The 17,187-nt window shown below is 35.8% G+C and overlaps 1 protein-coding gene across 2 annotated transcripts in view; it reads left to right on the forward strand.

The window, feature by feature from the left end:
* The window catches only part of LOC122522599 (protein rhomboid), a 116,718-nt gene that overhangs the window by 84,519 nt on the left and 15,012 nt on the right, over positions 1-17,187 (forward strand). For both annotated transcript variants that reach the window (XM_043643804.1, XM_043643803.1), the window contains exons 3-4: positions 5,527-5,669; positions 15,498-15,610. In XM_043643804.1, the coding sequence (XP_043499739.1) occupies positions 5,527-5,669; positions 15,498-15,610 (256 nt within the window). The remainder of the gene's footprint in view (positions 1-5,526; positions 5,670-15,497; positions 15,611-17,187) is intronic.

Below are 17,187 nucleotides of genomic sequence, written 5' to 3' on the forward strand. Positions count from 1 at the left end.
CCAACCCCCTCCTTTTTTATTTCTTTCTCTCTGCGCAGGAACACTCGCATACTTTCACCCTCGCACGCGCGCACACACACGTTTCCCAACGGAAAAGTAAAAGACGGAAACAGGTAGATAGTGGTAGGTTGGTCGGTAGGTAGGGGGAGAGTGGAATTCTCAAATCCAAATACGACCAATTCTATCCTCCGTTGAATCGACTCCGAGGCGTTCGTTCCTTTTCTCGTCTTCGAAAATTTCTCGACAAAAAAGCTAGGAAAAAAGTAACGATCCACACTTGCGCTAACACCACTCTCTTTCTCTTCCTCTCTCTCTCCCTCTCTCTCTTTCTTCATCTACTTACGTTTTAGAGAATCTAAAAAAGAGGGGAAAATTCTATGGGCCAAAACTGTTGGGATTAATCGAATCATTAAAATTAATTCGCATGCAAACTTTAACGACCTAGATACGAACGGTTCTATTGGAATATGCAATACGTTGTTCAGGTTTAAATGAATTCGTTAATTATTTTCATCGGGTACAATTTTTCTAAATGCAAACGTGCTTTTCGCATAGGTAAGTCACTTAATTTATGTATATGTGTGTATGTGTAAATTTACGTTTTCCACTTTACGACCAATGTCTCTCTCTCTCTCTCTTACTTAAATTCTCTCCAAATTCTCAGTGACATACGTAATTCGTTGAAACTATGAAGTGTCGATAGAAGTCCTCTGTTTGAATAGACGTTTATTGCGCACTTGGAATGAGGATATTAGGAAAGCCAAACCAAGGGGAAAACGAACTAATTAGTCAAAGTACACAAGTGCTAATGTAGTCGAGTAACGCAAAATGTTCAGAACTCATACGCCACGATAAGAAGAAAAAAAAAATGATTAAATGACTGTTTAATGAGAATAAGAAATAAATCGTTATAGGTTAATTATTATTACTTATTTAACGTTTTACTTGTTCAACGAACGAATTATTATATTGGTATATAATAATTTGAATTATAATGTACAATAAATGGAAAGTAAAATTATCTCAGAGACAAAAGCGTTTTATAATATACGTGCGAATATATACGAATATGTTAAATATATTTCGTGATACATATAAATGATATTGTACTGTACCCTATATATTTCGAAATTTAGAAAAGATGACTTTGGTCGTTCCGAAGGAAACTGTATGGGAAGAGAAGTTGATGCGAAAGAAATGAAGCAATTAGCCAAAGTACCAGCAAATGAAGCTTAATAAGGGTGCGCTCGTCCTCTCATGGTTAAAATACACTTACTGCTACGCGACCGGCAACTAAAAAAGAAAGACGAAAGGTAGAAGAGCAAATATAACGAGAAAAAAGAGAGAGAAAGAGAGAGAGAGAGAGAGAGAGGAGTTACGCGGAAGGAAAAATGTAAATTTTTTAAAAACCTTGACGAACATTTTCAAATATTTTTTGTTCTTTTTTAAATTTAATATCTTACTACGGCACACTTGCATATTAAATACTGTGAAAATCTTACGAAATTTTACACAAATTTTCATTTCCTTCGATAGACACAAATACTCGTCTAAATATATAAAATAAAAATATAAACGCAATAAGTAGAAATCTATACCAAACGATCGTCCCGAAAAGTTACGTTCTTTTTCTTAGCAAATTTTCGAGAAGTACCGATAAAAATAACAAAAAAAATCGTAAATCGTATTTTAGATATACACCTAATAATACTTACGTCAAAGGGAATTATGGAGTTGACCTCGTTATTTGTTCACCTCCGTTAAAATACGACATGGTACGCATTTCTTTTACGTTTAAAAGCACAACGTGGGAAATAAAAATAGATTACTCTCGGTAGATGGGAAAAGTTGTTTATTACCAATGTCATAATGATCCCAATTGTTGAACGAACGTAATGTTACACTGTCGTATGAGATTTCTCCAACCTCTATATTATTTGCTTTTCTCTCGTACACCGTTATTCTCTCTCATTCTCTCTTTCTCTCTCTCTTTCTCTCTCTCTCTCTCTCTCTCTCTGTTAGTCGAGCCCAAATGGCTAATATAAATCAACGCTTGCAATATCGTCGTCCCTTGCGTCTTAGACATTGCTTTTTGCTAAGAGAACCAGCTAAAATACGGGGATAGGCGTATTGTTTTTCCGCGTGATAAAATATATCCGCGTGGATGATACGGTTTAAATGCTTCCTCCTTTTCTTTTCCTCTCCTCTCGTTACTTCTCTTCTCTTCTCTTCTCTTCTCCATTTGCTCTTCTCCACTCCTTGCTTTCACCCTTTTCTTCATTCCATCACACAATCATAGATACTACACAACACCGAACTCGGTCGGACTCTTTTTTAATGTCGGCACCATAATTCCGCACGATTTAACACGAATTATATCGTCGACAATTTTTCTCTTAATCTTTTTCTTCCTATCATTTCACTTATCGCTAAAGGTATATACCTATCTTTTATATATATATATATTTTTATATTATTTTTTATTAAACTCTTACGTGGATTATGTTACGCTAAATTGAAACGGATTATCGTAATTTTTTTCAATATCCAAGAATATACCCGAGATTTCTACTTACATTAAGTAGAAGAGGGATAATAATAATTTCAAAAGAAATAAATAAATAATTTTTGTGGTAATATATATCTAACAATTTAAAAGATAATTCTACAAAAAGCGTAAGCAACAGGCTATAACACGAACATGCATTTACTCTCTACGTTATTTATATACGTAAATGTATATATGTGTATATATAAATATCAAAGAGATAGATAATTTCGTGTTCTCGAACGCAATAAAAGTAGAAAAATTTGCGAGATATCGTTACGGGACAGCAGGTTCCGTGTCGTTGGATGGGGTAACAAGAAGAAGAAGAAAAAGAAGAGGGTGGAGGGGGAGGAGGAGAAGGAGGAGGAGGAGAAAAAAGAAGGTAACGCTTCGAATCGAGCGAAGGCACGTAACTCCTTGAGAATGGAAACATCTTCTATCGAGGGAAGAAAAAGATGGCGATAAAAGAGAAAAAGGAGGGTTGGGAGGGAAAGAGGGTTGGAAGAAACGGGAAAAGGAGGAAAGGGTGGAGGAAGACACGGAGGAATGCAAATGGTCGTCGTGCAGGGTTCTTCTTCCTCGCTCGATATGCAAAAGAAGAAATATTTGTGTCGTACCAAGAAAAAGAGAGAGAGAGAGAGAGTGAAACGCAGTTTCAGAAAGAGAGAGAGAGAGAGCCAAGGAGTGCCATGGTGTGCACACTTTTTTTACTCTTTTCTACTTCGTGCAATGGAAGAAGACTCTAGTAAAGAGTAGTAGAAGAAGAAGAAGAAGTAGAAGGAAAAGGTGAATAAGGAAATAAGGCGGCTGGCTGTTCGTCGTCGATCGTTCGAATTTCTCGTGAAAAAGAAGGAGAGACGCAATCTTGGATAGCTGGCTAGAGGAGAGGATATGCATAGCTATGTGTCGTCGTCTGTACTCTCGCGAACGTTCAACAGTAGCAGCAGCTTTAGTACTACTACTGAACGAAGCGAAAGCTATAGGAACGTGGCATCGTTTTATTTTCACGAAAGACGTACCTACTTGCTGCGAATGTCAATTAAACAGTATGCTCGTCCTACGCTCTAAACTTCTATTCTATTTTTTACCTCGACCTCACCCCCACCCCCACCCCTACCCCCACCCCTGCGCCTGCTCCTGTCCCCGATCACCTCCCCTTTTATTTCTTGTTGTTCTTCCTTTAGCTCTATTCTATTTTTTTTTCTTGTTTTCACCTTTTTTTTGTAGCCTATTTTTTTTTTTATCTTTTTCATTCGTTTTTTTTTTTTTTTTTTTTTTTTGTTAAATTACAATTGACGACGCCCTAATGAAATTTCGTTCGGCTCGCGTTTCATTGGTGATCCGCGTCACGTTTCCCCCGTTGGTAAACGCACCGCGCTTAATCGTGCGTTCCAAAAGCACGTTTTTCCGTGCCGAACGGAATGTCCTAATTAACATGGCAATTTCGTTCGTCGTTACGCCATTGGATTTCTACGATAGGAAATGCACGCGAGAGGGGTCGGAAAGAGAAAAGAAGAGAAGAGAGTCGGAGAAAAGCGGTGGAGTTATATAAGTTCGACGATCTGTCGTCGTTGGCGAATTTTTTCTTTTTAAAGCAAAAAAAAAAAGGAAAGGGTAGGGAAAGAGAGAGAGAAAAACTACCGAGCATTATTAGACAATGATTTTCAAGTGGAAGAGAAAAATAAAAGGAATAAAAAAAAAAATGAGGAAGAAGAAGAAGAAGGGAGAACGCGACGTAGAGAATAATTTCCTACCCCTTCCCCACTTCCAACTCATCCTCCCTTTTCCCCTTCCGTATTCGATTTCGCAATGAGGGATATTTTCACGTTCAAGTTACGTCGTTTTGTATTCCTCCCTCTCCAACCTCTCATCTATTTCTCTCTTTTTCTTTTTCTCCGACACACACGACCAGATGCGTAACCAAGATAAAAAAGTTTTCCTATCCCCGAGTCGAATACGCAAAAACAACCGTCTCATTTATTATAATAAAAGCGGAAACTAAACGGCAAGTGCATATTTATGAAAGAAAAGAGTGGGCGGAGAAATTTCGTGTACAACGAACGAACCGCACGTGTACGGTTTTTCATGCAAGAAAAGCAAGCCCCGCGTGCGCATACGTACGCACGCACGCACGCACTCACTCACTCCACCTACGTTAAAGAATGGAAACGTTTATAACTCGTGCAGGCACAATCCTAGGAAAACGAGAGAGAGAGAGAGAGAGAGAGAGCGTGCTGAAGGACGACACAATGGGGTAATAGGAGGCGGGTGGAATTCGAAGGGGGAAGTTTGAGGGACTGCAGTTACGACACGGTTTTATTGCATTATTATTGTACTCTCGCACGAGAATGTTCAGTCTCGGATCGATACTTTATATTATTGTGTAAGGCAATCTGAAAATGACGATTCTGGTGAATAAATTGACTCCTTTTTTACAGTCCACAACGTATTGATATTAATAAATATAAATCATATTTTATATTTGTTTAATATCAATCGTCCGAAATTTCGAATTCAATCTTATCTGACTTTCCGACAAATATACTGATAATTTGAACGGCTGGATTTATATTGGATCACTAATTTTTGGCCACAGATCACTAAAGTCAAGCAACCTAGGCGTGGTTAATAAAACGAATGAGTGAAAAGGCAAAAGACAAAAACTTGTATGCCGTTGGTTTCAGAGATGCGGTAAAATGACAAAGATTTATTTGGTAGTATTGAATAAATGTGAGAAAATGTTCGTAGATAAGTGTCTCGAACCTGTGAACAGTTAGCAAATTATTATATTAATACAATTATATATGCTTTTTTATCGTAACAATAAGTATCACATTTTTGACCGGTTATAATATAATATAAATATTAATAAACTATTAGAGTATATAAATTTAATGTTAAAATAAAATGAATATTTTGAAATATACAATAATTCAACGTGTTATCCATATTGATTTTATATTTTGTTTTCCTTTCAGTTGGGCTTCTTCACTTATTACACCGTGGCAAAGGGCGAGGTTAATCCCTCGGGTCCAGTACCGATCGACAGTGTCTTCATCTACAGGCCGGACAAACGCCTCGAGCTTTGGAGGTTCGCCTTCTATATGTTCCTTCATGCTGGGTAAGTCTTTTAAAACCTATTTCGAATCGACCCACCCACCTCCATCTTCCTCTTTCAACCCCAAAAGCCCTATAACCTAACGAAAAACCAACTCGATCGTTCGCAAAAACATTAAGAGAAAAAGAAAGAGAGAGAGAGAGAGAGAGAGAGAGAGAGAATTTAAAATGGAGGATAGCATTACAAGAGCTACGTTCAACGAGAGAGATTTTCGTTCATGAAAATGCTTTTTAAAGGGCTCTCCTAGAGATCGAGTAATTTATTTAACATCGATACGATTCATGGACAATCGAGATTGGCCAACTCGTAAAAGTTTCACTTTGAATATATTTATTTTCTCTTTCTATTTCCTCGTTTAAAATTTTATCGACATTGTTTCCTCGATGATATCAATTAGAATATAAATAAGTAAGAATATTTGTTATCTATATATATTTAATTATCGTTGTTTTCCTTTATAGTTTTGTTTCTTTAAGGAATTCTTTATTTCAAGGATAATCGTTCATTAATCATAGAATACGCGATACTCGTGTCATTTGCAGGCAACTTCTATCCGTTTCTACCCCGTTATTGTTCTCTCTCTCCTTCTCTTGTGTTGACGGGAACAAAGCTGGGGGGTGTTGCAGAATCGATTGAATTTTTTCCCCCCTTAACAAGAAGGAGGAATGACATTACATAAGTGTGTACCGCACTGGCACGCGCGCACCTTCCTTTGACAATAGAAAATGGCCGGTCTTTCCCCCATTTTCCCTAGTTTCTTTTTGTCTCCTTCTTTCATTCTCTTTCTCACTGTGCGGTGTGTACCTATTTTCTCGCGAAGCGTTTTCCACTGTTCCTTCGCATTTCGAGTTTCTACTCGCACGACTTGCCATGCTACGTTTCGCGGCGGTGGTTTTTCCTCTTTTGTATCTCCCCTTCGCTCATTCTTTCTTTTTTCCTTCTTTTTCGTTTTCGTTTTCGTTTTCTCTTGCTAGCATACTCGCGCGAAGAGAGCGCGAAACCGGTACAAAAGTTTTCAGCACGAAGCTCTCTAAATTATTCATGGAAACGCCAGATAAGGCGACCGTTTTCCCTACGTGCGTATGGAACCAGAGCGATAAGAGTGACCCAGCATTTTCCACGCCGTACGAGCACAACCTTTCTGCTTTTCTCTCTTTTAGCAGTTTCATGACTTCCTCTCTCTCTCTCTCTTTCTCTCTCTTTCTTTCTCTTTATTTGTCCCTTCTGATATAAAATCATTATATATATAAACCTTTGCTATTGTATATTAACGTCTCACTCGAGGCATGCCAAGATCGCAAACACGATCACAAGTATATCTACACACATACATACATACATATATATACATAGATATATGTGTGTGTACCGAAAGATATATCGATAAACGAAATTCGATATTCCATGTAAAATAATAATAAGTTGTATTGATATTGATAAAAGAAATAATCAAAATGAGAAAAATAGGATAATAAATCAATAGACGGAAATAATTGAAAGAAAACGTTTAAAATAACACAGAGAGACGACTAGAGGAATTATTCGTGTGTTATAATTATTTTCTTTTGTTCTCAATTTAATTAATTAATAAAATAATAAGAATAATTAGGAAAAATAGTTGTAGCATATCGACGATAATAGAATAACAGATGCTGCTAGGTAACAAAAGGTACCAGAAAGAAGAAAGTATTAATAGTAGTAGTAGTAGTAATAGTAAGTACATATAGCGGGTTAGGGGTAGAGAGAGGCAGAGGCTGTGAGAAAGACGGAAGTAAAGGAAAAATCGAGACAATCGCGGTAATTGCAGGAAGCCAACGTGGCACATAGAATGAATCCAGATCGGACAATGGTATCGCCGAGTTCACGCTACGAGAGAGGAATGCCGAAAAAAAGGACGCATCCCATTCTCTTTTCATCACCATGTGTGTATGTGTGTGTGTGTGTGTGTGTGTCCCTTTTCGTCGTCCACTATCGATTTGAGATCTCAAAGGGAACCCGTTTTTTTGTTATTCTCCTTTGTAATATCATCGAGGCTTCGCGAATTTCGAGGCCTTCGAAAATTCCGAAATTAATCTTCTTTCATTTATAAATTTCTTTCTTTTTTTTTTGTTCTTTTGTTTTTTTACCTTTATTTCTTTCTTTCTTTCTTTACACATATTGTTCATATTATATTATATATGTATTATATATGTATTTGAATATTCCACGAGATATATAATGATAGTTCCTTACTTAGATCAAGAAGAAAATGATGATGATGATGAAAATGAAGAAAGGGAAGCCACGACATTGTATTTAATTAACGTGTTAATTTTCTGCTAACGTAGCATAACCGGTTACCATTAATAGAAGCTAACGGAGACACAAGCGTAACTTTTCCGAGTAGCTTCCAACCAACGATATATATATATATATATAATACTTCCTTATCTAACCTTTATCACCATATCAAGAGTTTTTAATTAGATGCATATTCGTATCAACTTGAACTTCCGATACCGCGCCGCCCCGTAAGTCGAGTCAAAGAAATAAGATAGAGAAGCTCAAGGGTGTGAATGAGAAAGACAGAGGACAAAAGATAAGAGAGAAAGAAAAAAGAAAGAGAAAGAGAGAGAGAGAGAGAGAAAGAAGATACGCTTACAGATATTTTGAAAGCACACTTTGCTAATGTGAAAAAGTTTGTCCAAAGACTTCCACGACCTCCTCCTCCTCCTCCGCCTCCTCCTCCTTTTCCTCTTCTAGGCGCTCGACTTTGATGTTTGTCGTAAATTTTGCGGAAGATATAACCACTTCTTCTTCTTCTTCTTCTTCTTCTTCTTCTTATTCTTATTCTTCCTCCTTTTCCTCCTTTTTGGTGGTCACGTGATACGCATCTATACGAAACCCGAAGGCTATTAGAACGAGATTGTTCTTCCATTCTCTGACAACCCTGCTAGATGTCTTTAAACTTTGTCATTGCTCTAGAAAAATCCTATATCCGTTGTAAAAATAAAAATATCCGTACACATATCTACGAAGAAATAAATACCGAAAAATAAACGAACAAACAGAAAAGAAAACAAAAGCCTCCCTCCTCCACCCCTCCCCCGTAAAAAATTGTATAAATAGATAAAAAAGAGTTTATTATAAAATTATTCGCATTATGTCTGATTTCTTGTTCTTTTTTTTCCATCCCGTTCTGATACAAGTCTCGAGCAGCATTATGCATGCACTCCGCAAAGATTCCGTTCACCAACGTCGTCGTCCTCGTTGTCTACGTTCCTGTTCTTCTCCTCCTCCTCCTCCTCGTTCTCCTCCTCCTCGTCACCATTATACGAAAGTCTCTAATGTCGCATAAATGGAGCCAAGAGGGGCCAACGGGGGGAAGGGATGAGGTTTACCTTTAATATCGTCTAGTCCACGTTTACCGCTTATACCTATATATATATACATATAACCGAGTTCCAACCACTACGATGATCACCGTCACAACTCTAACACTAACACAACTAATACTACAAATGGTGGTAGGTAGCTACTAAGAGGACGACGGAGGATGACGTAGCGAGTCTCGACGTACATCGGACGAAAACTTTCTTCGTCTATACTACGAAAGACCGAGCGCGTACAAATTATAGCAAGGGATAGGGTGGGGTGGTTTAGGGTAGGGTAGGGTGGTTGAGTAAGAGTATAGTAGAAGCTTGGCTCGAAGTAACAACTCAAGGGTGGTGGCGGTGGTGAACGCGCGTTACTAGTAGTCGAAGAAGGGCTGCTTGGCTGCTCCTTCTCGCACTTGAGTACCAAGAAAAGGGGCTAGAACCAAGAAAGAGGGGGATTGTTGAGAGAAAACGGGGAAGGGAGAGAGGGAGGTAAGGGCGGTGCTTGGATTTACTCGGCGTGCTTTGCAATTAGCCGTCAGGTTGTGGCGAACTTACCGTACTTTTATCGGTTACGACGCGGTTTCAAGGATTAATCCCTTTCAACTTGAATTCCTTTCCGCGAGTGTTATGTCTTATTCGATCTAAATTTCCTTTCCCCTCCCCCCTCTGCCCCCACTGCTTTTTCCTTTTTTTTTAATTTCATTTTTCTTTTAATATTTTCTTCTCGTATATATATATGGCTTTCTTAGTTACTTCTTACTTTCCAGCACTTTTTTTCCTTAACTTTGTTTAAACTTTCTCATATCACACGGGGAACAAACATATTTCTTTTAGCTCGTATATCTCTACAATGATTTTCTGCGAAACGTAAGATGGATCGTTTGTTTTTTTATTTTAATCCTTTTGAAACTCGTGATTTATTTCTTTTTTAAATTCTTCTTGCGCGTTCCAGTTACGACGAGTAATTTGTTCATATTAATCGTTGGGGAAACAAAAAATATATCAGATATTTTTATTCGTATTTATTATTATTATTATATTTTCTATCGATTCGATGTGGAAGGAAACAATATTGAAAATAAAAGAAAGAAAGAACAATTTTCTGTAAAATAATAAATATAAATAATACAATTTAGTGGGGAAAAGAAAAATTTTCGTTGGAAAAAGTAAGAGTTACTTATGAGAACGCAAATCGCGTTTTTGATATTAGAATAAAATATTAAATAAAAAATCGATCGAAAGTTAAATAAAATGTTAATCGATTCAAAATAGAATGAAAAAGAAACATATATCTCGTATGTTCTAATAAAGGGTTTCTTTTTTTAATTTTCGTTAATAGAATAACTATCGTACTCCTCCTCGTATACTACAGATCGATTCGAAAATAACGTCAATATTGAAATCTCGAACCGTTGTACGTTGAATGGCAAGTTTTCGATACCTTAATTAATTATCAGAGAACGATTGAACTCGCCTAGATGACTTGATTCCTCAGAGCGGCGATACGAACTTTCGACAAAGCTTTGTTTATCTACGATATTCGATCCGATTGAATTTCTAAAAATCTCTCTTTCCCTATTCCTATCCCTTTCTCTTTCTCTTTCTCTTTCTCTCTCTCTCGCTCTGTTCTATTCAGTTACGTAATAAATCCAACTTCTATTATTGTATCACGTGAAAACGTATGAAAGGATAATTTACTCGAAAGAGAAATGTAATATAACTCCGTACGATCTATACTTCAAATTCGAATAGATTCATTTTCTAATTACTTTAAATGTCAGAATTAGGCTGATTTCAATGTCGAGAGTAACTCGAGAAAATCCACGAATGGGAATTGCCGAACACAAACGCGTCCGAGTCACGCGAAGATTCGCGATCAACTACATCGATTACGTTTTAATTGGACGCTAATTAATAGTTCGAACGGTTGCGTTCTTATCCGTACACGGGATTATCTTTTATTATCCTTTTCAATTCAGAAATTAATCGGCGTTATCGATATGGAAAAAAAAATACGTGATCTTTTTTTTTTCGTATAATTTCACGAAAGAAATCACGTTCTCATTTACTTTCTATCATATATCTCTACTATATAATATACATATACATTTTTATATTATGCGGAGGAGAGGGGAGGAAAGACCGAAAAAGGGGTGGAATCGGTAAAATCTGTGTGTTCGACCCTTCTTCTTGCTACGCTCCATTTCGACGATTGCGTACTTACTACAAATCGATACCGATATATCTTCGACGTCTTCGAACTGGTAGAATTATTTCATGGAAAGTAGACAGTCCCCTTTTGTATACCCCCTCCCCTTTCGACCATGCCATTCTTCTTCTTCTTCTTTTCTTTTCTTTTTCTTTCTCCCTTAATCTACGCAATTTCTTTTCGCAGTAGCTTCTTATTTACATTAATTGTTGATCAATCGTACTAAAATTTAAATGTTGAAATTTTCTTATAATTCAAAGTGTAACTCTGCATGAATAAACAATTACATTCTCGTGCTAAGTGAAATAAATGATAATATCTCGTTTGGTCGATAAATATATATATTATGTATGTATGTATGTATGTATGTATGTATGTATGTGTATAACGTTGGTACGCGAATATTATTTCTAAGCAAATGAGAGACTGAAAAAGAGAGAAAAAGACGAATATATATATGTCATCTATAATTTGCGAACAGTTCGTAACTGAGACTAACGAAAGCTACTTCACTACTCGTTATATGAATATGTATACGAAATATATAAAAGGAGACACTTTTTCAACAACCGCATAAATCTCTTTTTTACTTTTTCTGACTTTTTTTTTATTTTTATTTAATTTTTTTGAACTAACAAATTGTTTTGAATTTGTGAATGCGCTTAATGAAATTAATCGACCGTAATTACAAAATATGTCAAAATCAAAACTCTTTTTTTTCTAATGACGATTGATTGCAATACCGATAAAAAAAAAAAAGAAAAAATTATCGGGAATAAATTTTTCCGCGAATAAACGATTTTATATTCCTTTCCTCTCTATTAAAAGGTAAAATTACTAGTGCGTAATCTATGACGATATCATCGAAATATGTATAATAATATAGATGTGTTAATGTTCGTTCATTCGTTCGTTCGTTCGTTCGTTCGTTCGGATACGCTCATTGAACGCGTTCGAGCGGACGTTGAGTTTCATATGATTACCGATTTATTTGCGCGATAATGGATGGACGATGTATGGCGACCATTTTCACGGCTAGCACGCGACGACGCTCCAACGATTTAAACGTTAGCTTTTTTGTTTTGTAACTGAATGAGCGAGCCCACCTCGCTCCATTTCAACGATTGCGTACAGTAAACCGCTTTCGTTTACGAATCGATTTGGAATTTCGACTATTTCTATATTTCTCTCTCTTTCTCTCTCTCTTTATTCTATCATTTCCTTGTTTTTTTTTATTATTTTAATTTTTTTTTAATGAAATATGTCATTAACCTCCTATTTTTCCTATAATTTTTATCCGAATTTGTACTTTTTCTTTTTTTGCAAATATGAATTTATAGATGTTATCAATTAAACGTACGAATCGTATTTCGTTAAAGTTAAAAATTGTATTATATACACGTAAGTGGTTTCTGTTGTCGATGAAGATATTCTCTCTCTCTCTCTCTCTCTCCCAAGAAAGATGATAAGTTCGATTCAATTGATAAACGACGATAGGACCTTAAGAGTGATTGCTTTCTCGTTGACCGCATTTTACAAATAGCAACGACAATACACTTTAAACTCATAACCAATGCAAATTGCCTATTTCCCAGAACCTCGTACCAACGAATTGATTTTGAAAGAAACAGAGAGAGTGAGAGAGAGGGATGGGGAGGGGGAGAAGAAGAAGAAAGCGAAAAGGAGAGAAGGTAAAGAAAAGGCGGGGGATCTTCATTTTCAGTTGGGTCCTACCAATAAAACTTTATTTTCATTTTTCTACCGTGGTGAAAATTTTCAAAAAAGAAAGAAAAAAAAGGAAAAAAATAAAAAAACAAGTAATGACGGGAGAGAAAAAGGTAGGAAAACTTTTAACAAATTTCACATCGAAAATCAATCATACGATTGAATGTAGAAAAATGGTAGGAATATAACCCGTGGTTACTGAAAGTAATTACACGTTTAAATTAGTTTAAACAAAGGTATACGCGAGGGCAAAAATATTTCTTTTTCCAAAAAAAAAAAAAAGAAAAAAAAGAAAATCACCAACTTTCGTCGCCACTTAATCACCTTTCTTTCTTCCTTTTTATTTTTTTTTTTTTAATTATTTTTTTTATTCTCTTTTCCTTTGCTGTACTTTCACATATCTACATATTCCTCTTGTATAAACGTATTACCATATTTCCAATATCCATTAAATACAAAACGATTCTAAAGTAGTAAAATCAATAACTATCTCTAATAATTCATAGAATAATCACGTTTAATACAATTACGAATGACTAAACTAAATTTACGAAAATTATTTAAAATAATATTTTATCAAAAAGTTATCGAAATTTATTATCGTTAAACTATATATATATATATAGTCTCTGACGAGAGAATTTCATTTTAAGCGTTCGATACTAAGTCGAGAATATGCATAGTAGATCTTTGTGATTTTCCACGCTCCCGGGTGTACAACATGGCGGATAAGTAGCTACGACCTTCTCTACTTACGTAGCCAAGTTACTCTCTCTCTCTCTCTCTCCTCTCTCATACTCACTCTCCGAGACTCTCCTGGGTAAAGAAACTTTCTCTACCTCACTCGCGAGATAAGATGCATAATTGCTCGGATTTTCCTCTGACGCGTTTCCAAGCAAGCCACTATTCTCTTTTCGTTCCTTTTTATTTCCCGTCCGATAGACACGGTTGGTCGGTTAAATCTCAGACTAGAAAGAACGATGATGCCCTTTTCTTCTTTCGCCCTTTTTGACTTTTCCTTACTCCCAACTTTTGTTTTCTATCTACACGATCCTGCTACATTTCATGCATTTTATATTTCTCTCTCTTTCTCTTTTATCATTTTTATCTTACCGCGTGTTTCCACGTAAGTTAACGTTAAGTCGAAATTCGAGTTTTTATCGAATAATTTCAAACGATCTTAACGTTTCTTCGAAATGAAAATATTTGATTTATATTTTATTCGATAAATCAATTTTTTCCCAACGAAATTTATTTATTAATATCCTCGAAATAACATCAATTCTCAGTTAGTATTTTCTTTTTTGTACTTTTTATCTTTCATAAATTCATATACGCCTTGGTTGATTAACAAATTTAGAGTCTAACGTAGAAACAATGTTCCATCGATCGAACATACTTTTCAACCCATTCTCCTCTACAAAATATCTCAAGAATCTTTATCGTGTATAGTAAAATAGATAAAAAAAAAAAAAAGAAAATATCACGTAAATTGTTTTACAAATAAAATAGAAATATTTTGTTCATTAGCCAAGAACAAATTTAGAATCTTTTAACTCCATAAAGCGACTTCAGGGACACATTATATGTATAGAAATATTATATTATACTTTAGAGTAATTCTTTATCTTATTATTATAACTAATCCTTAAAGTACCATCAGGTTTCACGAAGAAATGTTCAAGTATTCTCATTTAAATGAGCTCCCATCCCTTTTATAGACACACACGCACGAGAACACATACTTGTTACATATATACGCGTATGTAGATACGTTTTAAAGGGGGGTAATAAAGGAGAATGATGAACGTTAAGAAGAAGGGTATCTCTCTCGTCGTCGACTATTTGGAAAAAATTGAAGATCTCCGGTTTTGGAGTGCGAAAAAAGAAGAAGAAAAAAGAAAAAAAAAAGTATATTACATCTCGTTTATCGCCGTTGTCTCGTTTCGCAAAAGCGTCGGCTTTTAATTCTTTCATCCACCTTAATCCTTCTTCCGTGTCAAGCGGTAACTCTTTTAATCTTCCCCCGTGGGCTAATGTACGACCCCTTGACATCTTTTTGCTAAATGTTCCTAGCTTTGTTTTCATTTTTCTCATTCTAACATTGAGGAAAAACACCGCAAAGTCGTCCACTTCATCCGTCCACCTTCTTCTCCTTCCTCTTAGTCTTTTTCTTCTTTTTCTTTCTCTATCATCTTTTACAGTACTTATTTTTCAGCTTCCTCATTTCCGTGTCATAATATTACTGCTAATAATGTACATTCTTCCGCTTCTTTTTTACTTTAATATCTCATCAATCTATCTCAATCGTTTCAATCCATTTCTAAACGCGTGCTGTTCATTAATATTACTAAAATCGTTCTTGGCATAATCATTTTTACATTTTGCGTTATTATCCGTGTCTCCCATAATCCTATTACCTTTACAAAGATAAAAATATTATTATAATAATAATAATAATAAAAGGCAAACGATAAAAAAAAGAAGGACACTTTTTAACACGTTTATCATTTTTTTCCTTTCTTTTTTTCTTTTTAGGTGGCTTCACCTGTTGTTTAATCTGGGAGTGCAGGTGGTCGTGGGACTTCCACTCGAGATGGTGCACGGAAGTTTGAGGATTGCCGCCGTTTATATGGCTGGAGTCCTGGCCGGTAAGTTAATCATTATGATTATATATCGTGACAATAATTATATTCGCTATATTAACTTTATACGATATATATTCTCTCGCTCTCTCTCCCTATCTTTGTCTAATTTTTTTTTTATTAATCTCTTTCACTTCCCTTCTCTCTCTCTCTCTCTCTCTTTATTTCGATAACGAAAGAACATGTATTCATACCATACCGTGGCATATTAATTTCGAAATAACACCGCGTTAATTAGAAGGCCTTGTAATTGGAGAACAACATTTGTTCCTAGCATGAGTATAGTGTGTTGATTTAAGTTTGCATTATTTGTAATTATATTAATTATGGAATAGCATCGCGTGCATTTCCCGAAAGAACAGGTCTCGTTCTCTCTCTCTCTCTCTCTCTTCTCTCTCCCTCTCCCTTTCTTTCTTTTATGTACATATAGGAGTACATTTAGGTAAACGCACTATTGTGTTCACAGCGACACAACCGTTTCATACTCCGCTACTTCGTGCCCCGACTCTGTTTCGGGATTTTCAGTAGAGGTGGTGATGGTGAAGGTGGTACACCTCCTATCCCTCTCTTTCCCATCCTCTTCCTTCCATCTTTCTCTCACTCTCTTTCTCTACACGAAGAGACAGTAACGTGGTGGTCCTGTGCTCTCTCGCTCTCTCTCTCTCTCTCTCTCTCTCTCTCTCTCTCTCTCTCTCTCTCTCTCTCTCTCTCTCTCTCTCTCTCTCTCTCTCTCTCTCTCTCTCTCTCTCTCTCTCTCTCTCTCTCGTCTATATGTATATATTCGTGTACACCTAATTGCCATTTGCATAAATTCGATTAGACGCAGATCCCTGGTTATTAGCAGTCATGAAAGTAAAACGTTGCAAAATAGGGCACATGAATAATAAACCTGACCGGGAGATTCGAGAATAGACATTGGACGTATCCCTGGGATATAGGGGAGGAATTTTCAAGGGGTGGAGAAACGCAAACGGGTAAAACTTAAGGAACGGAACGATCGGCTTATCGCCTCCCTGCCTGCCTGCCTGCCTCTTCCTCTTCTCTTTTCCTTCTCCTCGTTTTAGATAATGCCGAAGTCTGTTATTAGAGAAATCGTGTAGCGATTTACCCGATACCACGATCGATATCTATACTACGATTTTTTTTTTATAATCTTCAATAATCCAACATTAAAAATGTTATTTCTTTCTTTTTCCTTTCTTTCTTTCTTTCTTCTTTTCTTCCTTCTAATTTCATCCTCATAATGGGGAAAATAAATTTCAATTTAATGTAGGGAAATAAGAAAATAAGAAGCAAAAAAAAAGAAAACAAGAAAAGAAAAAAAAAAGAGAAAGAAATCCACGAAACAAATATTTCAACACAACTTTACAAAATAATAAGAATTTTGTCTACCGTAACTAAACGCATATTTTATTTTTCCATACTTTTTAACTCTTATCTTCTTATCTTTTATAATAATTATTATATTATATAACGCTATCTTTCTTTCTTTCTTTCTTTCCTTCCTTCCTTTCTTCTTTCCTTCTGTCTTTCATTATTTCCTTCATTTATTTTTATTTAATCAATTTTCTTTATTAATTATA

The sequence above is a fragment of the Polistes fuscatus genome, unplaced genomic scaffold, assembly GCF_010416935.1.
Source record: "Polistes fuscatus isolate 324 unplaced genomic scaffold, CU_Pfus_HIC Scaffold5, whole genome shotgun sequence".
In the NCBI taxonomy this organism is placed as follows: Eukaryota; Metazoa; Arthropoda; class Insecta; order Hymenoptera; family Vespidae; genus Polistes; species Polistes fuscatus.